Source organism: Gasterosteus aculeatus, chromosome 2 (assembly GCF_964276395.1).
Source record: "Gasterosteus aculeatus chromosome 2, fGasAcu3.hap1.1, whole genome shotgun sequence".
NCBI classification, from domain to species: domain Eukaryota; kingdom Metazoa; phylum Chordata; class Actinopteri; order Perciformes; family Gasterosteidae; genus Gasterosteus; species Gasterosteus aculeatus.
In genome coordinates this window covers 10037842-10064419 of record NC_135689.1, presented here as the reverse complement: position 1 = coordinate 10064419, position 26578 = coordinate 10037842, and the positions used below count along the sequence as shown (strand labels likewise).

Sequence of the window (26578 nt, the reverse complement as noted above, 5' to 3'; positions counted from 1 at the left end):
CAGTGGATCATGGACCACTCGGAGAACTTAATATGAGCTGGATCGATATGACGGAATGCTTGAATGATTATTTCAGCACAGCTTCATTTGTTAACGCTTTTAACTGCTGTGTTTTATTCAACACATGATCTAATTCATTTCTATAATTGATCTGATTGCTGCTATTCATGTTTTTTACAAAGTGCACAGCTGTACTGCAATCAACCTGTCTGAGGTCTGGTTGTGTTTTTTATTGGTCCAAATCAACCTTTTAAATATGAAAATCTTGAAAAACACATTCCGGAGACGATGGATTTATAAGAAAAACAATGCATTAGTTAACGTGTCAAAAAGGCATTTTTTAACAGTAGTGATTTGCTAAAATGCAAACTGGCAGCATTTGCTCTTGTGTGAGGTCATCAATCTGCCTCAACATCCATCTCAATACGTGCTATTTTACAACAATTCAGACAGTACTGTGGCGGATGTATATACATATTTATATATAAAATGTATATATAATGGAGGCAATAATGTAGACAGCACTTTCATATTAGAATGACATTTTACTTCTTGGATTGACATGTTCCCACTACATAGTCAAGTATAAGTGGGACATCGGGAGTTTAAAAGTTACCAGACAAAAGCAGAAAACATAGACTCGAGCAGCGTTGACGAGCACTTACGTACTTCATCATTCTCACTTTGAGAGAAGGCTGAAAAATGGGTATGAAATGTTTACCAGCATCACAGTTCAAAATGTGAGACACTCAGCCTCCTGCAGAGAGAGAGAGAGAGAATTGACTAAACTACACTTAAAAAAACATCCATTCTCAATAGGGGGCAACTGCAACCCTCTTTCTATTTCATTAATGGCGCTGATCTTATTCTGCAATCTCTCTTACACTTAATCTCAGCACTCGTTTTTTCTCCACCTTCTCATCTTCTCCGTCCATCTCACCAAATCATAAATTACTCCTCCTCTTTCCATCTCTCTTAGCCACTCCAGCCCCCCATTTTCCCCTCGACTCTCACCCACTAGCTCCGCACGGCAAAGTCATTAGCAAACAATTGTCCTCAGTCACAAACCCTAAATCAGAGAATTTGAACCCTGTCTATGTGTTGTCCCTCTCTCGTGTCTCATCCTCACACTGTTTGTGTCTTTCCGCCTCTCTAAGCTCCCTCCCATCTCCCTGCATGGCATGGGGACTTGTTATCTCTGCCTCTCCTTACACAGCCACTGCTGTGTTAGGAGAAGGACAGATTGCCTTGTGTGTGTTTGTGTGTGTGCGTGTGTGTCTGCAAAACCACTCACACACACACACACACACACACACACACACACACACACACACACACACACGCAGCTCAGAGATTTCTCTCTGGGTCCCAGCAGGGTATTTCTTTTAAGTGTCATTCCCACCACTGGGGGGCCTGTTTCTCTCTCACTCACACACACACACACACACACACACACACACACACACACACACACCTTTTTTGCTCCGTCCACTTTTACTATTTATAACCCTCATCAGCCAAATCAGAAGCATCACCACTAGAGCGTTACTCTTCATATGCTCTTCATAAGTGGCCACCAGCAATAAGCAAGAAGAGGCCTACGAATTCTGCTGTACTACTTTCTGCGGTTGCTGGTAGTTTAAATGTTCCTCATGTCGAGAGATGAGGTTTTTGCCACACAAATCTGTGCTGTCAAACTAAGAAGAACATCTCCCGAGCATCACAAGCATCTAGAAATCACTCTATAATCTCAGAATATGTTTTAAGACCACAAAGAGTCCAACTCGGATTACGCTCTCTTCCTTCGTTTTTGTGTGACTCATGTCAATGCGCCTGGGACGCATGTCCCCGTGTCAGAGGCGGGTGATCATCAGCATCATCAGCAGCTTTTATGACGATGAATGAGCCGTCATGTTTGGATTCCTCATCATTGGCATCCATTGTAGTCTGTCCATCCCGGGAGTGGGATCCCTCCTCTGACGTTCTCCCTGAGGTTTCGTCCCCTTTTTCCCTCTTGGGTTTTTTCATTTTTTGGGGAGTTTTTCCTGTGCCGATGTGTGGGTTTCGGGACAGAGGATGTCCTATGTGTGCAGACTGTAAAGCCCTCTGAGGCAAATTTGTAATTTGCGATTTTGGGCTATACAAAATAAAATGAATTGAATTGAATCATTCAATTCATTGCTTTATTATGTTGGGTTCACAAAGCAGCCGCCACCTCCTGTGGAAACACGAGCAGCTATTGTGGAGGTGACGGCGTGACGGAATTGCAGACAATGAAGGGATTTGGTTCTCATTGTACAAAGTCTTCACAGTTTAGTTTGGCTTTTATAAAATAAATAGAAGACAGTAAATAATTGTAGGTAAACACTCAACGCAAGGACTGTATATATTTATTGGGTCTGTGTATCACCATAAGGTCTGAATGGGCTTCTTGTCAGTGAGATAAATGCGTCCCATGTTTTGCATTAGATTGTACAAATATTTTAAAAATATGCTTGTGTTTTGGGCATTTGAGAAATGACCTAAACTTGTCCCAGCCCGTAGTAAACGAATAAGTAAAAAATGATGCTCTAAATTTCCCCAAAGCCTGTCATGTTCCTTTCACAAAGAGCATATTTTGAAATGAAAATTCACTTCAAACTGCAAAATGAATTACATTACAATGTAGAATTCTCAGTGCATGTGTGTGTGCGTGTGCTTATCAGTGCACATAGGCCCATGTATTTGTGTTAATAATCAGATCACATTGGCTTCTGCGTTGGCACCATTCGTTATGAATCGTAAACACAGAGCAAATTAAAATGCTGTTTCATGAGCCTGCCCAGAAAATGAGCGTTGAGAGAAAGTGACGCACACACACTCGTCCACTGCTCCCTTTTATTACTAAACCCTGTTTTTTATTCTCCCTGAAAGCTTTCTACATCTTTTACAGCAACATCCCACCTCTCTCCTACTGCTACACTATTTGTACATATGACTTCTTTCACGGTTATAGATGCATAACAAATAAAGTGGAAAAATATCTATTTCTTTAATGAGATCCAACCAATTATTAATGTTTTTATTTATTTACACCATCAATTACTTTAGGGTGTGGACTAATTTTGACACTATACGCCTGATGCCTTATATTGTGTGTGTGTGTGTGTGTGTGTGTGTGTGTTTGAACGACTGATCAAAATCAACCCGTGGAGAAGCTTGACTCCTCTCACACACTAATGTCCCTCTCTGTAATTATAACCCCTGAGACCAGCAGCACAAAAACACAAGAAGAAGTGGAAGTGGAAGAGTCCATGTGGTACTCGTCCAGAGCCACGACACACTTATTTAAGGCTTCAATCCAAGTCCAATGCAGCTAACAATCTGCTGCAATATGCCTTCATCTTTCAAGCTTATTTTTCTCGGCTTCACAAAAGAGTCTTGTAATTGGAACAATACTTTAACCAATCAGCATTTCTATTATTTAATTGTATCAATAGTATCAATTAGGAGAAACAAAACTACTGCAGATCTATAAATTCTCCATTTGTGTAGTGAACTGTTACAAATCACTGTTGAAACCATTAAAGCAGCATTTTTTCTTCTTTTCTTCTCAAACGTGTTCCTGTTATGCCATGCCAATGGGGGTGTAACGATTCATTTTGACAACGATTCGAATCGCGATTCATGGTTGTCGATTCGATTCATGGACGATCTGGGTTAATTTAGAACGATTCGATTCGATTCAGTGACTTGAAATCGATTCAGTAACTTTACTGGACAGTGCAGGCAAAGTTTCCGAGATCCCTGTTGTTTCTTGTAAGGAAAACAGGGAAATTAATTACAACAAATTAATTATGGATATTATAAACAAGCAAACAACAATTAATGGCAAATATATGTACCTTTTATTTCAATCAAGTGCCATTTTCAATGTGAACATTACACAATAATTACACAATGTTTGGATCAATTCACAGAACCCCGGATTTTCAACCACATTGTAGGGTCGCATGTCTTTACAGATAAACTTGGAAATTGTTACTGTGATGTTGGGTTTGGTGCTGGCGAGGCCTGAGGTGTCTGCAGAGCTGGAGTTACCTGCTGCTGCTGCTGCAGCGGTAACGCCGCTAGAGGTCCTGACTGTCGGCGTTGTTTAATCGCACGGCGTCTTAGTAGATGGCCGGAAAGATTTGTCGTGTTTCCGTGGTTTATATTTGGCTTCTACATATTCTACAAACAGCGGCCGACTTATTTAGAACACCTCCGTGTTTGCAAAAGCCAAAATGTTTCCACACGCTGGATCGATAAGTTGGTTTGTAAATGTCTTGCTCGCAGTCGTCTCCTCCACGCTGTGTTTTGTTGTTGTTCAGAGTTTCGCGCGGCTGCCGCTGCGTACTGATGACGTCGCAGACAGGCAGACTGAATCGAGTAACGTTTAATGTGTCTAAAGTGCTAAAAAACAAACAAACAAACACGCATCCGTGCCGTTTTTGTACTTAAATCCAATGTGCAGTTTCCAAGTATCGATACAATCGATTATGTACCATTTCAATCGATTTGTAATCGATATATGTCGCCCGGAATGCCGATTTGCGGAGCACAGATCGATTCAGTTGGATCGCAGGAATATAAATCGATTAATCGATTCAGTGAATGAACCGTTACACCCCTACATGCCAATGTAGCATATTTATTTGAATTGGGAATATTTAAAGGATTTATACAACCCAAAATAACAACAAAACTCAATGATAATCACTTTCAATGGCAGGCTGACTGACAACAAAACAATTAACTCAACACAGCTCGTCAAATGGCCTTTTCTCCATATTTCTTTTTTTTTATTTCTGAGAAAAATTCTTTATTATATTTTAATGATAAAGAATAACCTGTCCGATCTTGAACTCAAATAGTAAAGATGCGGCCAGAAATCAAAATCTCGTAAAGCCAACGGGAGCTGCAGCTTTTATTACTAATTCTCTTTCGCGTGTATAATGTGAGATCAGGTTTGGGTAGTCACGCTCAAAAGAGGAGGAAACTGGACGTGAACACTGGTCTCCAGTTCCAAAGTATGATGGAGGTCAATAAATTACCACAAAAAGAATTGGGACAATTGTGTTATCGATCAAAATTTCATAGATATGAGTGAAAGATGAAGTAGCTGAATAATGTAATATCCAGCATTTGTGCACCAAAAGAACCAAAACTAAAACATCAGCCACAGAAGATTCTCTGCTTAGAAATAGTTGCGGCAAGTAGAGGCCGCTGCACACAGCACATTCCAACACGCACATTATGCCCAGCGACCCACAATGCATGACCACAATGGAAAAGTGTTTCGTCGCTGTGCTGCTTCCTGACACAAATAGGGAGAGAAACAACTGGTATCTGGCTCATTGGAATTTAGCTGTAAAAATTAAATCCCTTGCCAGAAATGACCCAAACCCATTCAGACACACTGGTCTCTTTGCACAGAAAACAAAATCAGCCTCAAACACCTCATCTTTCTAATTAAATTTGCTCGCCTGTCACTGTTCCTGCCTTCCTTTCACCTCAGCAAAGGGACAATCGTGGCCAGCTGCCTGCCGAACCGCTCCGTGTGCAAAGCGCTCCATCCACCACCTCCCACCCGTCCCTGTGCTAATCGTCTTCACTGATACCACACCAGATTGTCTCCTGCTGCCCAAACCCACGTCACTGATTTCCATACCACCACCACCGTCCTCCTGCTACACCCTACCTATGACAGGTCAGGACATAGCAGAAGCCCCCCCACCAACACCGCTACCCCCTCACCGAGGACGGTTTGCACTAATCTGTGCTTCAGGCGAGATATTGCGGCGGTGAATTGGGTATGAATTTTTAATATGCTCAGATGTAATAACACAGCATTAACCTGTGTGTGTGTGTGTGTGTGTGTGTGTGTGTGTGTGTGTGTGTGTGTGAGAGAGAGATCGTGCACGAGGCCCTCGTGTTTTGATCCGTGTTGATTGTCAACTGCGGACTGGAGGTGACTTTTCACAAGCCAATGGGGGACGTCCAGGTCATTTCGGTCTCCCTTTTTCTCCCCTCCCACGCGCTCTCTGAATTCAAAAAAGCCCATTCAGCCGGGGGGAGTGTTTACATCTTCTATCCCCTCCTACAGTTTCTACAGTGAATAGTTGTGGGGGAGATGAGCCTCCCTGCGTTTCTCCGACTAAGGCTGCCGCCTCTCCTGCTTTTTCTTTCTCTGCCTTTCATTCCGGCAAACCAGTATAGACACAGAAACACAATGATTGAGTTCAGTCCAAACAACCCCCCCCCCCTCCTCCCTGCTTCCTCTTTGTCAGTCAGTGGAGGAGAGATCTATAGCACCGCAGCCATGTTGATGATGATTTCTGTCCTTCTGAATTCTTTGCCTGTCAAAGGAATGAGGACGGACACTTGTAAACGTCGAGTTCTGTGTATCTCCCTTTAGCAGGTTGCCGGGTGCTTGTGTGCTTGAGTGTGTCCTGTAGGTGTGCGTGCGTGTGCCAGAGTCCTGGTTCTCCATTATGCCGCTCGGTTGAAGAGGTGTTGTTTCACGGATGGAGATAAACGGCTCGCCTGTTTACTCTCTGTGAGACACTGCACAGTCCCACAAGACGGCTTTCTTACCGCTGTGTCCTTTTCTTATATAATATAACATTTATTTTAAGGTAAATTCTATGGCAAGCATGTCACCTAAAATAATATAACTCCCTCAATTACCTCTTTTAGGAGAATATTTAGTTATTTGCCTAAAGTAAAACGTGTTTTGTTCCTGGTTAGTTATATTTGCAGTATGACAGTAACGGGCATTTATTCAACGCCTTAACAATCAATTGCCCATTTCTGTCAATGTTTAATCAGACTAAAGATTGAGCATATTTAATGGCATTAGTAAACCTAACGTAAGCTTTCACTTTAGATACCAGACATAATTTATTATCCTCCTAAAAAACACAAGTTCAAACAACTGAATGCTTATTCTTAATATTGCTTGATTTTAATGAGTTTCTTTGATAAATATGCTTTGTTTATTATGAAAATAGCTTTACTGGCCATTGAACTTTGACAGGTTGATCTAATGAGCTCTGCGTGTGATTGTTGCATTAAGCCCATCCTTGCTAAAGGCCTCTCTTCCAGTGCGTCAGCACTTTCTCTATAACTGCATTCATCAGGACAGATCATTACATCCTTCCTCTCTCTCTCTCTCTCTCTCTCTCTCTCTCTCTCTCTCTCTCTCATCCTTCCTGACCAAACGAAAGGAACACCCTGGTGTGTGTGTGTGTGTGTGTGTGTGTGTGTGTGTGTGTGTGTGTGTGTGTGTGTGTGTGTGTGAGAGGCCGGCTGGCATCAGCGGAGTCGGAGGTGGGGAGACGCAAAGAGAAAGGGAGCGAAGATGAGGGCAAAGAGATGGAATGAGGAAAAAAGAGAGCAAGACGGGAAACAACATCGCCTGCTCAGACTGTAAATGGTGAGGAGAGTGCGTGTTGCAGGGATGATTCGGGTCTGATAGAGCTCAGTGGGAAGGAAACCGAATAACCACCATTGTGAAGCTAATAGGACGCGGCAGGATAAAACCTGAGCTCTAACTCTGTCTGCTGCCATATTCAAAACTACCCCCGAAACAGTGAGTCCAGAGAAGCACCTACTGAGCATCTGTACCGCTTTGCAAAATCCAGTTCAGCATCTGTGCTCTGCATGTTGCATGTACATATGTATTTATTTCCATAAAATCTGTTGTTTCAACACATTTCCGGGTCACAAATCTATGATTTATTAATATTTTAAGTAGGTCATTGCTAATGATAAATCTGGTCTCCTCTCAACAAATTCAGTGTTTGGATATTTTTGTTCCCCGCACAGCCCTTTTTGCGCATACATTTTAATTGTCATTGGTGGAAAGGTACAGGTGATCAAATTAAAAAGGCCACATTCCAGTTAGGTGAACCAGTTTAAGGGTCTTGGTGCTGTGTGTGTAATTGCTCGGTGGTCTGTGGACCCCGAGGGTTCCCCTGAGGGCTCTCCAGTAGGTCCCCAGCAAAAGAGGAACTCATTTGCCTTCATTATTACACCCAAAGGTTCAGTAATGTCAGAATCTATGGACATTTCGGTCATGGATTCAGAGCAAAAGGCTGAAGCACGCTTAAGTACAAAGATACACACAAAGAAGCCACACAGAAAATGTAAAAAGTCTAAGAGGAATCCCAGTTATTTACGGAACGTCCCTCTTGTAGATGAAAAATAGAAGAATTTCTATTAATCTGAACCAAAATAGGAATAAAACGCTCAGCGAGGGATTGAGTGATTTGTGCTTTATTGCAGCCCACAGAGTATTTACAGCGGTGTTCTGCAAGGATTAGTTGTGTGAGAGGATTAGTGAAGCTGCATTACTGCTCTTTTATTTAACTCACAACAGCAAAAGACTAAAAATAAAAGCTTCTTAACCACATTTAGGCAACATGAGAGGCCAAGTCGGACAGTTAGACAAACATGTTTGTGTCATTTAAAGACCTCTGCTGGAAAGGGATGTGAGCACTCACTAAACTGCCTGTGCTTAATCTTTAATAGTAATCTACTCAAAGTTGCCCTGTGCAGCGTATGCTACTCAAAGAAACACCGTACCATATCAGTTAAGGCGATGATGCTGGTGAGAATGCAGCATATGCAGATACTGCCGGGATCAACAGAGTGGGAAACTCACCGAGAGGATTAATAGAAAACGACTGGCAGAGAGGGAGACGGTCAAAGAGAGATTTGCAGAAGCAGCACATTACCTCTCTCTCTCGTTGGCTGCCTGTCTGTCCCACACTCTCTTCCCTTGCATTAGCATTGATCACAGTACATCAGTAAAGTAAAGAGCCCCCCCATCCATCAGTGCATGGCTCGGGTGCTGCTGTAAGGAATACTAAGGCTGCTCTCCCCCTGTACATGCACACAGAAGCACAATCCTATGCAGAGTAATGTGTGCTATATCAACATAAGCAGTAAACCCGCCACAATACTGCAAATCCAGTAAACTCCTCCTAGATTGGAGGCCACACTCGGACTGTTCACAATGCCTCGCTGAATGCCAACATCCCAAATCCTCATTTTATCACGACCGGTGCCAATTTTACATTAAACTTTATGTCCGTCCTTTGGCTCATATTTAGTATGTATTGTATTCTCTCGCTTTTATTTTTCACACATATTTTAGAAATAGACAAACCAGACAAATAAAATAGTGACGGTCCATTATCTCTTCATGAACCTAATGGAGACACTACTTAAGGGTCTGCTGCTAATGGATTGTTTTGAAAAATGAAGGTATGAGCATTTACGGATACAGTACATTCGTCCTGGCGGCATACTGTATATAGATGCAGTGCCTGTATAGGATGATATGTTGCATTATTCACACAGCGCCAAGTGTGCCAGCTCTCCTGGGAAAACCCTGAATCAGACAATTCTGCTTTAGATCGAGCAACAGGAGACACTTGGAATCTCTTGCTGGGTAATGATACACACTTTTATTGCACTAATCCGTCCAAATTATTGTTGTGAACAAATATAGTCTTGGCCAAGAAAGAAAACGCTTTGGATGGATTTCTGCCTCTCCTCAAAGCCTGTATAAAATATCTTAAATGGTTCAAAAGGTAACGTCCAGCCGTTTGTTTCCCTGCCAAACATCTGGTCATTTGCAGGATCTCCTGAGGCTGTGAAAAGGAAATAGGGAAGGAAATAGGAGGGAAACAGGGTCAAATGGCCCCGAAGGACTCGCAGCAAAAAGGCTTTGATGTCCCTCGAACTGTTTGCAAATTGTACAAGAACATTCAGGAAGTAATGTTTTTCTATGCACATTTCTGCTATATAAATACTAAACATTAACTGACTCAATGAAATATACACCGTTACAAATCCTCTTTTTAGAATTTATATTATTATAATTATTATTGCATTATTATAAAATTGCATGTGAGCATAAATCTGTGCTCAATATTGCAATGTACAGTTTCCTTCTGGTGCTGTACTGCAAATATGAAGCAATTTTAGATTCATATGAGGCTGTCTAAAACCTCCCACCACTTTAAACAAGCAAGACATCAGTAAACTGGCCTCGTCGGGCTCATCAACAGAGCCCGGTCCCCCACTGCCTGACTATAACACTCCACCGGTCACTCCCCCTCATACTGCACATGCCACTTTAACTGCAATTCATCACTTTGTCACTTGTCACTTTGTCTCTTGTCTGTTACTTGTTTGTTAGTGCACTTTATGCTTAATATTTTTCTTTTTAACTTTTTAATATTTAAATTTTTTTAACTTTATTCCCTTGTTTTATACTAACCCATAGGCTTAGCCTTATTCTACTAACCCATTGCATTAGCATTTCATCCCACTTTATTTTATTACTTGTGCACTGTTGTCTTGTCTGTCTACTGTCGCGCACTAACCGCCAAGACAAATTCCTTGTATGTTTGACATATTTTGGCTAATAAATGTTTCCTGATTCCTGATTCCTGAAAACTATGACGCAGTAACTTTACAAGGAAGCAAAATGGGTTCAAGTCAGAACAGCACAGAAGCATTTAAAGTTTAGGTGAAATACAGAATAAACTAAATCCACCTGTTGTCTACCCTGCAGCTAGGAACGTGTAGTCCGTGGAAGTTTGAGCTCAACAATGTAGTTTTCCGTCTGAGAGGTGGGATGAACCAACAACCTTCAAGTCCCAAAGTAAAGTCCTCTCGATTCACTCCTTGAATAAAAAGAAATGGTATGTATTGGTTATACATATTTCAGAGCATCTCCCCTTTCTTTACAAGAGCTTAGTTGAAAGAGCGATTCCAACCTCAATGTGACTTTCATGTAAAGTTTTTTTTTTTTAAAGCGCAGACAGCGAATTGAATATTCAAATGGGTGCATCCGTAAGACTGTGTTACTATGAATACCAAAGGCGATCATTGTACAAACAAAACTGCTGCGCCACCCACCAGGCAAATTCCTCTGGAGGACAAATTGAAAATTGAATCATCAACTATAAAGAGCCAAGGTTGAGTTCAGCTGCAGAAGAAAAGAGAGTTGAGATGGGGGAGAAAAGAAAAAAAGGCTGCATTAAGTAAAAGTTCACTCCTTCTCTCCTGCCCCTGCAGAAATTCATGCTGTGCTACCTGATGGAAATTTCCTGGTTTAATAGCTGTGAAATAAAGTACAAGTTGGGAAGCGGAGGAAACAGGAAATATGAAACAGAGGGCAAAAAGAACGGGGCGGTAGCGGAACGACAATGAATGGGGATACTTTGAAACTCAAAGACCATGGATTTGATGGAAAGTAAATTACTTTATGACTTATAAAAACTGCAATTAAAAGCTAATTAGTCATTACCGTTTTAGATGGGTCTCACACAGTTCGGCCAAAATGTGAATCCACACTACTGCTGTACTCTTTATAGTCATATGTAGAGGCTGAACTAAAGGCATTAGATGCAATAAAAGCTTACGCTTTACTTAAGAAAACACTGAGATACCAGTCCGTGTGTATTCTGGGTTTGCTGGTGGGCTAACGATTAGCACTAATGAATGCAATGAGAGGGCCCCATCGAGGTAATCTCACTGTGCAGGAAAGGAGGAGGAAACTCTCCATTTACAAAAGTCAATGCACGTAATCACAGTTGCCATAGCACCCACATACTGTAACTGGTTTATTGTCAACCCCAAAGGGTTTGGTGATGGAGCATAGCGCGAATCCCTTCCTCTGCACATTCCCCACGATCTTACTCAAGCTCTCCGTTGTTGTGTTTGTCATTCACACTAATTTATAATGGCGGGCTTCTGGCTGCGATCTGTTCTTTTATTGTTTGCTATAATTGTAGCTTTACCAAATCGCCTGTTCCTTAGCAACGCCATACGACCGTGCAGAAGGGCATGTTTGGGTTGAAGCGTGTCAACGGATTGCTTGTGAAGTTTGGTGCACAGATAAATGCACCTCACAGGAGCTGTTCCAACCTGCTGCCTAGTCAAAGTCAAGTCAAAGTTTTCCCTCTTCATACGGGAAATATCTAACATCCATGAGATGGATTGCCATGAAATGTGATTCACGAGAACCATTAATGTATCCTGCAAACGTTCCCTTGACTTTTCTTTCCGGTGCTTTTATCATCAGCTCAATAGATTTCTTTATTCATGGCTAAATAGTTAAAAAAAAACATTCCCAGCTCTTGTTATCAATGTATGAATGGGTGTGAATAGATGAATGATATCATGTAGTGTTAAAGCGCTTTGAGTGGTCGGAAGACTAGAAAAGCACTATACAAGTACAGTCCATTTAGCATTTAACCTCAACCATTTACTTTGTGGTTTGTGCTAATTAGCAAACATGAGCATACTAAAATCACACAGTAAGATTAGAAATGTAAAAATTGTTACAATCATTATACCAGCTAAACTTGTAGTGGATCATTGTCAATGGAAAAAATAAGTTATATCATCATGGATTTGTCATGTTTCCATTAGTTGATGTACTATTGTTATATTATTGATCCTTTATTCATGTATCATCTGCAATCACAGACCTAACCGTTGGGCACACTCGCTCCACACATCCGCTCTTCAATATATTCACAGCAGAAAGCTGGTCCTTAGTAACACAATCACACCCTCGCGGCCCGCTTTTGTTTATCTCTCGACATGGTTCTCAGGGCATTAGCCATGAATCCTACTGACTCCGAGCTAAGAGCCTCTCGCTGTCTGGCGTCACCGTTCCACTTTCATAGATATTCATTTTCTGCAATTGGTGGAAAATAACGGCTATGAACACCATCCCCCTCTGGTAGAGACACCAATTTGGCTGCTTTGTGATCCTCTCGTTCAATATTTTAGCAAACTTTGCAATCTGCTTGACAGACAGTAGAATAAATGTATTTTATATTACAGTCTTTTAATATGCGATACAGGCATGACTGACTGAATAAACACCAAATATTATGTTGTGATAGACTACAAGATGCCAAAGTTGTTGTAGTCTGTTATTAAATACACTCCAGGCACCTTGATAACTGAATACATGGTGGTTAAAACCGTTACCAAGGACACACTGATTGGAGAAGGTGAGTTTGTGAAAATTTAGTTCCTTGGAATTTGTCAACACCATTTGAAGTAGATCGATGGAGTAAAGAAGGAGGAGGGAGAGAGCCGGCTGCTGAGTACCAAACGTAATCAAGAACAAAAGGGCGGATCATAATTAACATGTTCCGTGGTTGCTGTAAAGCAATGACACAAAGATCACGACTATTTTGTTTAAACCAGTGATAAAATAATAAAATGTAACTTTTGATATCAAGCACAGATTTGCTTTTATTGACCTTTAATATTCATCCAGTCAGGTCAATTTTATTTATACAGCCTAATTGCGACGACTCAAAGAAACTGCAGCAAGTGTAAGTTCCAGTTTTATTCTGTTGACCACACGCTTATTTCTCAAGAATCACTTTACTTCCTGTCTCTGTTTAGCTTCCCGCCCCTTTTGCCCCCACACCTGAATTCAGTTAACCATCACCCGCCTCTACTCAAGCCCCAATCAGTCACTCCATCCATGTCAGGTTATGCACTGTCCGACCCTGATTTTCCAGCAGAGTTCAGTGTTTTTTTTGTGTTCCTGTTTTTGTTGCGTTCCTGTTTTTGTTTTCTCCTTCTCCAGCGTGTCGATTTTGCTTGTGCTGCTTTTGAGTTGCTTTGTAAAGTCGAGTTCTTTTATTTGTTGCCAGTAAAGATTGGAGTGAAGTATTTTTCTGTTGTTTTGTGCCTGAGTCTCGGCCCTGATCCCTCACACTAATACCACAATTCACAAATTTACCTCAATGGGCTCAACAATCTGAACAGCATACGGTGTCCTTAGAACCTCAATTTTAAAAAAGAAAAATCTTTTACCGCAGTCAAATATAACGATGTACATTTAAATGTTAAAGGAACATTGTGTAGTATTTAGGGATATAGCAGATGTTTAATATAATGTAAAAAACGTTGTTTGAATCAGAATATAATCATATTAAACTAATCTTAAACTTAAACTAATTTGTAATGTTTTCCTTTCATATATTTGTAGGGAGGCTCATCTCCCATTGAATGGATCGTCTTGTACTGCCATGTATCTACAGAAGCCCTTTACCGTTTAGTAATTTAGTAAGTAATCTGAAGGTAAGGATATGTTCCGATACCTGGTCTTAAACAGGTCCTCGTGCTAAATTACTAAAGATCTTAGTATGGTTGAGTCCATATTTTATCCTTGTTCATGGTCTTTTTTTATTTAGTACTGTTTGAGGTATTTTTATTATTCATCTTTACTTCTCTCATGGCTCAGAAAGCCGCCATAAACAGAGAATACATATATTCAAAATCTTCTTCAAATTTTAACTTTGATTTTATTTATTTTATTGACAACTATATTTGTTTCCAGTGAAATATTATGACTTAATATAGGACGACTTTGCTCTTATCAACATTACATTACTGAAATAATATTCAGTTATATTACAAAGTACAAATACATTCAAATCTCGATCTACATTAATTTGTTTTCGATATTTTATGTATGTTCTTTTTTAATTTAAAACATTGTTTTGCCCCAATTAAAATATTCTTGATTTCTATAATTTAGCTTCTCCTCTTTTACATACATGTAGCTAAACAAACTTTGTCTCCCGAGAAGGGAACTAGAAGTAGAAAAATTGCTGGATTATATGTCATTTCCATCTAGAATTTTTCACGTGCACATGTGGTGCTGTGTTGTAGACTGAGCATGCAGCTTTACTGTGCAGCAGCCTTTAAGGAGGGCAGACAGCCTGTCTCCACTCATCACATTACAGAGCCTCTTCGAGGGTGCATACATGTAAGCGGGTTTGCATGTGTCTGCATGTGTATTTTCCATGTGCATTAACCGCAGGCATGCACACATGCCTGCAGTTAATGCACATCTGAGTTTGTGTGGGAGTGGTTTAGCACATGCATCCTACACAATTTGTCCTTCCCTATTTCCCCTTCTTGGCAGTGAGAATATATTTCAGGGTAAGTTAAAATCTCATCACCCTCTAATGAGTGGCAACGGATGGAGATTGCAGCCTATAGAGTGAGAATCAATGACTTGACAGTGTTTGGGTGGAGTGATCAGCACTGTGTTCCACTTTACTTCAAAATCCAAGCCAAGCTGTTTCTCCAAACAAGCCACTGAGACGATTAACCAAGACCTACCAATAAGATACCTTCATTTCTGGGGATCTGTAGTCCTCTAAGAGTGCTAGAGCTATGTGGTTTGAGTTTAAAGCCTGTCATTTCCACACAGGTCTGCTATGATATGTTTAATAAAACATGTGAATATAAGAAAAGGACAGATGGATGGATGGATTAAAACCTGGAGAGGCACCAATGGCAAAAGGGAGGCATCTTTTTCTGTTCTGGCCTGGCTTAGTCTTCCACTTCTCAGCCCACTTGACTTTCCTCCTGAGGTTGCTGTAACTGTCTTCTCAGCACATGCCTCTTAGGATGGTGGCAAGTACACAAATATGCACCTGCTGGCAGGGCGATAAGGCAAAAATTAAATGTCGCAACGTGTTTTTTTTCCTAAGCTTGGTGGCAATTCACAATTTCTTTGTCATGTCATGTTTAAAACATGACGTGTTTTAACAAGCTCGTTTGAAAGGCAGTTTAACAAGAAGAAAGACTTGAGCCGCCTTCCAGATTGGTTGCAGCACAGTTATAGACTGAAAGTCATCACACTAATTTAATTGCCCTTTCCGTTTGCCTGATATCAGCAGACAACTGTCTGGCTAATGTTACATAAAGCTGACACGCGAACCCACGGCTTCACCCTTTGGTACCGAGACTTAATGCCTCGTAAACAAGCACAAACTGAGCTCGGATCTCTGAGGGAATGTTGTGAATCAGCGGTTTCCAACAATAACTTGTCAACTAAGTAAGTAAACGGATCTGAAAAATGTATTTTTCAACATAAGGACAGTTTACATCCTGTTTTTGGTGTAACATAAGACAGAAAATAGATGTTATATACGGTACATATAGGGGGATGTAATTACAGCTCTTCTTCCGCTTTACATGCCTGCATGTGCGTGTGGGAGAAGGAGAAAGAGTCCGTTTGCCCCGTAGGTGTGAGAGTGTCAACCTTGGAGTGACCTCCGGGTTTGTATTCAGTAATTATCTGATTACACGCCTGTTTCTCCCCACTCAGACAACCTGCAACTGGATAACACTGTAAGTCCCTGATTACAACTTACTCTACAATCAATCACCCATTAACGGCAGCACGCAGGCGGTACAAATGCCCACTCACAGACAAACACACACACACACACACACACACAAACCTGTCCAGCCGTGTAAGACTAAAATACCCACACTACCATTACTGCCACGCTATCAGAGGGTGGAATGATGAAACACCTACGACAGAATCTTCAAAGACGAAACTGATGAACCCTTTCTTATCTTGTGACTTTTGCGTTCATGTCTTTCATGGTGGTTTCTGTGTTTTTGCTGCTTTTTGCCGATCTCAGCAGTTCACTGAAAGCCCGGTGATGCACCACAATAACACAGCGTCTCCGTCCTCTAGCTCTTTTCACCATCCTTCCACTTATGAAAATGCTTTCCCTTGAAATGTCAAAAGATGAGGAGACTGAGGAGGATGATACCCAGCAGGGTCAATCTCAAAAAATACAGAAACAACAAACAAAGCCGTGGTTGTAGTCACTTGCGTTACAGCAAAGGGCACACAGGTACTGCATACACAGACATGCACACAACAAGACAACATTGAAATTTCCACAAAGGCGGCCAAAGGACTGTCTAAGACGCTGCACCCTTTTAAAAGAGACTCATAAATAAATCACAACCATTTTTTCCCTTTCTTTCATCTGCTAATGGAACATCCGTACAAGGCAGATGTTGAGACACACAATACACGGTGCAGTGCATGTCTTTGGCCTCAGTGACGTTAGACACGCGGTAACAGTGCAGCAAAGACAACCAGTTCAGATAGCGGGCATCTGATGCACGCCATCACGACAGGAAAGCCAAAGGCAGGCCTTAATATTTCAAGCCATCCCCACCTTCCATATGAAGTCAAGCCAGAGACAATATTCACTATCATCACTTCTTGCCGGTATTATTAGGTCTCTTTGTTATAGTTCATTGCTGAGATAGTCACATCCATGGGTCTGCCTTCCGTTGAAACTTGTCTTGGTGTCCCTGGTGCGACAGATCTGCGTCTTTGTTGACGTCACCAACATTCAGACTTTGGGAGGACTGCTTGGCTCCAGGTGCCAATGTGGGCCTACAGCATATACAATATGCTGGCTTTAGTTTTCATTGATTGATTGATCTTATCCAACCATTCTTGACATAACATGTAGTAACCACTATTTCCACTATAACCAATTTAATTAATAATCCTCTACATTTGCAACCACAATTAATGTTGAAATATCAAAATGGAGTTTCACCTGTTTCTCATATTTTCCACTGATTCTAAATCTTCAAAGCTACACAAAGAAGTCTATATTATATCATCATATTTCCACCCCCACATGAAAAGCCGTTATAAGCTCTCACTTATTGGTAGCAGCTATGTCATGCTCTCAATTGAAGGTGATCATTGGCAGAGAGGCCAAGATACCTTCAACATGAGAAATTCACTGGAAAGCATTGAGAGGCCTCTGTGCTGAATCATTCTATAGCGACTCAGCGACTTGGCTCGCATGTGAGGGGCATCGCGCAGCCAGGGATTTCTAACCCGAGCCTCATTGCTGACCACGTGTGCTGTAACCTACAGGCGTTTTGGACAGACACCTCGCTCTGATGGGGCCTTGAACTGAGAATACCTTTTTTGTCCAAATACCCGTGTTCCCCTTCCCTTCATTATAGAAGGTTTTTGAAGTCTTCCTGGCAACAATCCTCTTTGGCCTCGTATTTCACTGTAAATCAAACCTCTGCATCCCCTCGGGTGGCACACGGCCTATTCAATTCAACTTCTCCGTGAAAGAATAACTCTGCTGTAGAGGCTGCCTGCAGGGGCAAACCCCTGATACATCCAAATGTATGCTGCACACTGACGCTGACCAAGGGACAGGACTATGTTCTGTACAGCAACACACACACACACATGATTGGGCATACATGTACCTACCCGTGTGGCTCCTGTGTGCCTGTGTGAGGGAGGCCAGACAGAGGGACAGCAGCAGGCTCCACACGCCCACTCCGCAAATGCAAGGACCTCGTTCCCGCATTCTGCCATAGAGAACACATACACATGCTCCGTTAGACAACACATAAACAAATACAACACTGCGCATTGCGTATGTAACACTTCAACTTCAAGGATTGGGACAACATTTTGAGCAGACGTTCATGATTTCAAAAGATGTCTTATAATAATGTTGGCCGCCCTTAACTTTTTCGATAGGGCCCATTTCAGCTTGACATTTGTGGTCAATTTTAGGCATCCGCTAAATTTAGAGCGACATCATCCGGTCCAAATTTTCAATTTCAAAATGTCCACGGTTTGTTTAGTTTAAAATGTCTAACATGTAAACTGTATGTTAGCCACATTGTCACATGTGGGTATCTTGGCCTTTAGCTAATGTAGCTTTTTAAATAACAAGTGCTTAAAAATCATTTGGAGAATGTTCTAAGATAACTGTAAAACGCTCACAAACAATGTACAGTAACAAATATTGACACATTGGAACTGAATGGTTCCTCCAAATATTCAAGATTCAGACAGAAAGAGTGAAGGAGACGAGTAGAGAGAAATAAAGGAAGGAAGGACAGAAGTTGAAAAAAATATTTTCATGTGCAGATTTGCAAACAAGAGAACAACATCGATGACAGTCCTGTTCATGCTGTCCATATTGTTTCTGTCAACAACATCCAGTGATTAACTAATGAGATGGTTGCAAATAGATGCCATGTGTTGTGCTAAAAGTACTGTATCCCACAGCAAAGCAGTGCAAAGCTTCTTTCTCCTTTGACAAATCACGGTACGATGCACACGGAAACTCACAGACCCTAAAAAACATGAACATTCTCTTTTACAAAAAGAAACTGTTTTACTATGAGAAAGAGCTCGTAGACTGAATAGGAGAACTCTTAGGAGACATTTTTGTATAATAAAAATCTATCTTATCTAACACAACATACTGATACTTAGATGTTCTGACTGAAGTCACAGAAAACAATCACTGCTGCAAAACTTGAAATCCAACATTTACTCATATTCAAATATTTATTTTATATTAGTCAATTTTCCAAAGTGTGTGCATATTTGACACAAGTGAAAACATACAAGCGCAGATTTTTGTTCTACAAATTCCCACATTGTATTGTAACACTTTTAATGTTGAGTTTACGAGCTCTTGCATTTTAAAATATCTCATATCATCTTCACGCTTGCGAAACAAAAGCAAACACGATACAACGTTGGAGAAACTTTGAAACCCATCTAGGGGAAGATCGAGACAATGCAGGTTTAGCACCACTACTACTTTTGATATCTTTCGATGTTGATCTTTATTTGTATAGATAGGGAGCTTTTGACCAGACTAGAGTAAATCTCTTCTGTTTTCTTTGCATCATGGGCACATGACATTTTCTGGAAAAGAATCCAGTATCTCTGGCTGTGCAGGAACTCGTCCAATCCTTTCATTTGGCCCAAGATGAAGTGGTTGGCAACTTGAGTTAAGCAGAGATTTGGATGCACTGGACTTGGTTTTTCAGTTGGATCATTTTTGAAAATCGTTTCTCACCATTTTCAAACCTTGCTTCAAGTCACTCTCCAAATACTTAATGGTGGTTGATTTACCTTTCTAGGAAACAAATGTGTGGCCAAAAACAGAAAAAAAGAATGTAAAATACTGAGCAGATATGTAAAAACAAACCAAACTTTCCAGGTTTGTGTGACAGTCTGTGCAGATTACCTCAGCGACGGTCTGTTGATGTGCTTGTTTGTGCGCGTGTATTTGGGCATCTATCAGCCTGCATGTGTGTGTGAGCACTTTCGCCATGAGGAAGTGTGTGTGTGTGTGTGTGTGTGTGTGTGTGTGTGTGTGTGTGTGTGTGTGTGTGTGTGTGTGTGTGTGTTAAGCCCTGGCTTGTATTCTAAGCTGGGTGTGTGAGTCATCTGACTGTGCGGCCATGCATTTCTAGAGCTCGGAGAAGCTGCAAAGCCAGACAGGCTGAGCCAAGGCTTTCTCTGGTTAGAGGGCATCGCACACACACACACACACACACACACACACCCGGATATGCTTTATTTTCCCTTTTTGTCTTTTTTTTAATTTATTCGCCTTCCTATATCATATTCACTCTTGTACACACCTCAGTTCTGTAGTTAATAATTTACACAACAGAGACCCGGCGTGCTTCCTCTTCAGCTAATTTAGACACACAGCGGTGTTTGCGATGCAGTGCCACTTCATCTTGGCTGGTTGTTTGGTCTGTCTGCCTCAGACATGAGTGGGTGTGTGTGCTATAAAAATGGATTCAGAAAAGTTGCAGAGAGACGGTGGAGGAGAATGCCTGCGTCACACTGTGTGTCCCCAGGTAACCCTCTAACATTAGAATAGGAAGGGACTGGGGCACAGTGTCAATGCACTCTGTATACATTCATATTCCATTTTTAAAATAAGGGAACAAAACCACTTAGTTAGGGTTAGGAAAAGAAAACGGTGACAAAATGAGTTAACTTTGACTTTTAAATTCACACAGAACACGAACATCCTGGGTGAAAGTCTGTTTTTTTTAAATTATATACTAGTCCTATTCATGAGTCTGTGTTTGCCATGCATATATGTTAGGAAAATGTCCAGGTAGAGTAGACGTCAGGTAGATCATATCTGCCTGTGTAAATGTTGGCCGGAAAACCATATTTGGATCCTATAATCGTGGGTGCTGTAGCTTTCGGCAGTGGAACACAGTGGAGCAAGAGAGAAAGCAAAGCGAGGGGAGAAGGAGATGGTTGGAAAAGGGAGTGATGGTCCCAAATGAGTTGTGCGGTCTGTTCCATCCCTTTAATTAGTCCCATTGGAATGCCTTTCCAGCTCCATGTGGCTGATCAGCTCTTCCCCCCCATATCTCCAGTGTGTATTGCGTGTGCATTTGCACGTGGGCATGCGTGTGCTCGTATGCCTCCTAGCTAAAGCCGGACAGACATCTCACAGGCATCTAAGCTCCGGTTTTATCTCCCAACGGCCAATGAGAAAAATGTACTGCGACGGCATTAATATTCAAGGAGATTCTATTCCCTATGATAAGTGCCATTTGGAAAGTGGGGTGCCTGTTCTCTCCTAATCAGTTACTGTGGCAAGTGACATCAAGTGATTCTGCTTTTAAGATAAGATGAAGACATACGGTGTCAACACATCCTTGTCAAGAAAACTTGAATCTGTGGTTATTGATGTTGAAATAATTAAGTAAATTCATTAAAGGCAGCAGGTTGTGACGCTAAAGCATAAACCACCTCAAAAGTGCCGTTAATTTGGTCTGCGAGAAAACTGTCACTCAAAATCTACATCCAAGCAGAACCATAGCAGCGAACTCAAAGTGCTTTACGTTTACGGTCTGATTGGAAACAGACTAAATAAATAGTTGATTTTAGTATTACTTCAAAAGTTACTACTGTTTCAATCTGCATAAACAATATACAGTATATTTATACGGCTGGTAAACATGGTAAGACAGGCAGGATTCTTCCAGCAGTGTGTTGAGTGTTATCTTCATGTTTATATCTTATATTGTCCAGAGGGAGCAGAGATGATTGGAAGGACACACACGAAAGAAAAGGACATTTATGGAAACGTGCATACGGAGGAGGTGAGGAGCCGAAGAAGCCTGTGAAGGGATGGATGGATCCGAGGTGAAGGTAACACAGAGGGAACTCACGACATTTGGGAACAGTCTCTGTACCAAAGCAGATACTTGGTTTTAACTTATTTGATAAGATTTTCAAAACATTAAGTCTCCTTAGCAATTTGCACTCCTTTACCTGCTTGAATATGAAGCATACTTAACTCACAGGTTAAATGAATTGCTTTGTAATACATTTACATTAAATGTAAAATTGCAATGAAATGCTAATTTTAAGGGAAAAGTCTTTTCCTCGTCAATATTATACGATGTGGATGTAATTGAGCGAGTGACTCGTCAACTCGCTGGTAAGTTTGAACCAGGGTAAAATACTGTGGACAAACTGACTATTTCTAAGAGTTTAAATTTTCCCATCCATACTGCTATAACTGGACAAGGCAAACACACACATTGGAATGACATAACTAGCTGTGTCACACAAACAAAACATTATTGCTTTATTAAGGGAAATGCCATGAACGGTTGCAGGTGGGCTTGGTGCATGCTAGTGGTTAATGTGGGAAAGTTAGCACAAAGCAGTGGATGAATGTAAGGATTAGTCAGAGGAAACCTGTGTATTCTTGTGACTTAACTAATGGGTTTGTTTTCAAGCAAGACCCGGACTGTGGCTCTGCAATCCTAATTACAACCTCTGGAGGTTTAAGCTTGATTAGGCTTTCTTCATCCTGCCAGGAACTTATGTGTGTGTATGTGTGTGTGTGTGTGTGTGCGATTACAGTGTGTGTTTTATTAATGAAATCCAGTTTGGCCTTTGTGGATAAATTCACTCCATGTGACCTGTGGAGAAAACCAGAGTCTCCAAATTAAGCCTCCAATTTAACAAGCATTCTGGAAACTCAATACTGTGTGTGTGTGTGTGTGTGTGTGTGTGTGTGTGTGTGTGTGTGTGTGTGTGTGTGTGTGTGTGTGTGTGTGTGTGTGTGTGTGTGTGTGTGTGTGTGGTGGGTTTGTGTGTTGAAGGGGGGGTAGGACATGAGGAGCGGGAGGCTTTTGGTCCTCAGAGGTTGATAGTTAATCACTAGTTAACTGGATTCTATGAATCACAGACCTGACATACGCATCTTTCAAATGACGCTTTCCCCCTCTCACTCCATGTGTGTCCCCAACACATCCCTAAAGCTTTATTCAGCCCAAGATGGTCTCGCTCTAACTAGCTCCCCCCCTCCCTCCCTCCCTCCCTCCCTGCATGTGTCTGCTGCTCGCTGTGCAATCCCAAAGAACTCACTGCACCGCAAGGTAAAAATCCCGATGTCACTACAAATCCATCATCCACTCACGATACAGCCACCGCCGAAAGATCCTCCGGTCAAACACACTCACACAAGACACGCAAGCACACACACACACACAAGTACAGAAAACTACACACAGCTGCATAGTTAGTCTGCAATGCAGATCCAGGTGCGAATGTTGTCTGAGCTTTTTCATCACCCACAATTCCAAGAATATCACTGACACTGTAGCTAGAAACTGCAATAAATCACATCTCATCAACAGTCCCTTCTGCCGTAGAAAACACAGGGTGCCACTTTTAAATGTATCATCCACATATTGACTACACTTCAAAGGTTTTTCAGCAATACTAGAAAAAAAACCCAATTTGAACTAATTAAATAAATGCAAAGTAGGGAGCTTTTGTAGCTTTGGAGTTTAGGAAATACATGAAAGCAACATGCAAATGCACTCCACTGTGTGGCCCCTCATGTGGACTGGGATGGTACCGTCAGGCATGGGAGCGCATGCAGGACAAAATAATCCAGGGGGGGAAGAAACAGTTTCTTCAATTTGATTTCAATCCAGGTTTAGCCTCTTGGCTGGGATTATCTAACTGTTGGATGGATATACAGTGAGCCTTCGTTGGCGAATCTAACAGTTGTTCTGCAGAGGAAGCGCAATCATTAAAAAACACTTTTTTTTCCTTTTATTTTGCTGAAGAAGCAACATTAAGAATTGAGGCAGTTCAGCAAGAGTCTCATGAAAGAATCTGCTGCATGACAGATAAGGACCTACTGAGGATAACGATCTGGACTGTGAAGGGAAAAGGCTGCAGCTTTCCCCGTGTTTGTGAACTCAGATGAAGAATGTAGGTTGTACTTTCCTCTGCACTTTAACAAGATTCTGATTTCATCCGTCCGTCTGCCGGACAGACAGGTGAAAGCGACCGGCAGTAAAAGCATTTCACTCTCTCTCTCTCTCTCTCTCTCTCTCTCATATCAACTCCTCTCTCCTTCTTTCTCTAGTCTCCTCTTTTTCATCACATTGTTCTGAGGACCGCAGCTTTTTCTCCTCTCCACCGCCCTCAGCTGGTATATTTAGACCTCTCTCCTTCCTTCCATTTCTGTCTCTCCGTCTTCATCATTGACATGAATTATTTGCGGTTCACTTCAGACCCACTATGTCTGATTATATTAGCATTATGATTGGTTATTTGTTGATTGATTTCATTGATTATATAACTAACTATTTTCATAATCCACCTTTCAAGCAAAAACACCAAAACATTCAAGATCGTTCTGTTAGTCCTTGTTTTATTTTTTTATTTTGTTAATTAAATATCCTTAAATTCTTTTTAAATTCATGGTTGGACGTTGGGCTTTTGTAAATGTTGGTTGTCAGCTCAGCTGTGATTTACAGAATGTGAATTTCAAAAGCTAAAGAAACAAACCGGATAATATGCTGCTGAACCATTGACTCAGTATACGGGCTACTTTGTGAGCACTACTGTGCAAATGTTCCATTTGTTTTTCATCAGTAATGGGTATCTTTGGGGACTCAATAATTACTATTTGCATTTCAATTTCTGTTAATTAAGAAGCAATGTAATGTTTAATGAAATTACTGCAGTTGGTTGTGAAAAACGCGGCCCGCTTTGAAGAATTTGCTCATGTTGCTCACTGGAGATTATGGATTGAAACGGCCTATGAAGGCTACACACAGACACACACACACAGACACACACACACACACACACACATTGAGAGGTCGTCCCGGTAGGACAGCACTCTAAGACACTCTGAAACCAACACCTGCTGGAGGAAACACCCACACGCACACACTTAAAAGCACACAGTGAGCACTCAGTGTGGCGAACTCGCAGGCAATATTTTGCTCAAAATCAGTCGTGTCAGGTTATAAGAGGAGCCGCTGCCAGGAACCTCCAAAATGTTCAATTTAAGCGTGAAGAACTCCATCCAAAACTGTAATCATCCATGTGTGTCAGTGGAGGAGTGCCAACGCTGCCGGTTATAGTTTATGTATATAAATGTAGTGGAGACAGGGAAAGCAATGAAACAGGTTGAAAGTATACATTGGTGGAGTGTTGTTTTTTTCCATCTTAGTGAGAAGTAGATGATGATCAATGATGTTAGTAAATGAAGGCAGGTGGCAACGGTCAGTGTCCAAGCAGCTCTGCCCCAAAACCTCTGCCTCAGTTTAATGAACCCTGCGAGAGAGGAAAATAACTGAACAGTGAAATACCTTCAGTGAATCTGTCTCTCCTTCTCTGACGGATTAAAATACAGTGCAGGATTTTCAAAAAATGTGGCGATCACAACGGGCGTGTCGACCTCAGTCCTCTCTGGTCTCATTCTCGCCTAAACTCCCCGGTTCAGACCTATTTATCTGCCCTAAATGCATAATTTTGTAAATGAAGCATCTGCCTGTGTGGTCCCAGTAGGCCCATGTGTATCAGGCTGAAGCTGACACACACCATCACTCAGAAATAGATTTGCTAACAGTCCTTAGAAATATGTGGCATCCAGAAAGTATACTTGGAATGACGTCTATGTCTTCATACGTTAGTGTTTCAGTTTGCTAAATGTTACTGGAGCAACAAGAAGAAGCAGTGCAGTGTGTGCAAGACATATTACAACATGAATATGTGAACGCAGATACTGATCACCCCACAGGCAATGAATCATGACACTAAGAAGGTGGATTTTTATTTAGGTTTTTTGAAGTTAGAATAAACTTTTTATCAAGAGCATATTTATTCTGTGTTTAGTGCCGACGCCACACAGATGAAGCAATACACTGGAAGCTTCTAGACTAATGAAGTGCTGGGAATACTGCAAAGAAAAGCCCAAAATGAGCTGTCAATATGTCAGTCTTTGAAAATAAATCACTGAAACACTGATGTCAGTGTTTCTATGGCTCATTGTGGTGACTTTAGTTGTCGTACGACTTTTTTTCACCCAACTACTAAACTGTACTATTAACTATTATCAGCCAGCGAGCAGTTTATGGTTTGTGTTAAGCTAAGTCTAGCACTCATTTGGTGTAGCATGTTTGGCCGGGCAGCACATAGGGGGCTGGCGAGTGAGCACAACACAAATCCCCCCCCCCCTTTCTTTTGTTTGTCTCTGCTCTCCAGACTCATCGCCTTCCTATTTCACCTTGCAGCCTGGTGCACATAGTTATGCATGCTGTTTCATACAGGTTGCCGTGATCTGGCGTCTGCCTGCGAGTTTGTTCATATGTGTGTGTATTTGCGCATGTGTATGTGTGTTAAACTAGTAGCCGTAGACCGCAGCAAGGCAATAACGCTGTATAACTCATCCTAATGATGCACAGCGAAGCAGCGGGTAAGGTCAACACAAGAGACTGTGGTGGAAGGTGAACTGCCTGGACGCACGGACAGACGTATCAATCAATCCATCCGCAACAAACACCTCCAGGCCCATAAACA

The 26578-nt window shown here is 41.5% G+C and overlaps 1 protein-coding gene across 1 annotated transcript in view; it reads right to left on the bottom strand.

Moving 5' to 3' along the window:
* LOC120829789 (chemokine-like protein TAFA-2) overlaps nucleotides 1-26578 on the bottom strand; it is a 53902-nt gene that overhangs the window by 9173 nt on the left and 18151 nt on the right. Inside the window, exon 2 of the mRNA XM_040194230.2 lies at nucleotides 18155-18255. Coding sequence (XP_040050164.1) covers nucleotides 18155-18254 — 100 coding nt within the window. The 5' untranslated portion in view covers nucleotide 18255. The remainder of the gene's footprint in view (nucleotides 1-18154; nucleotides 18256-26578) is intronic.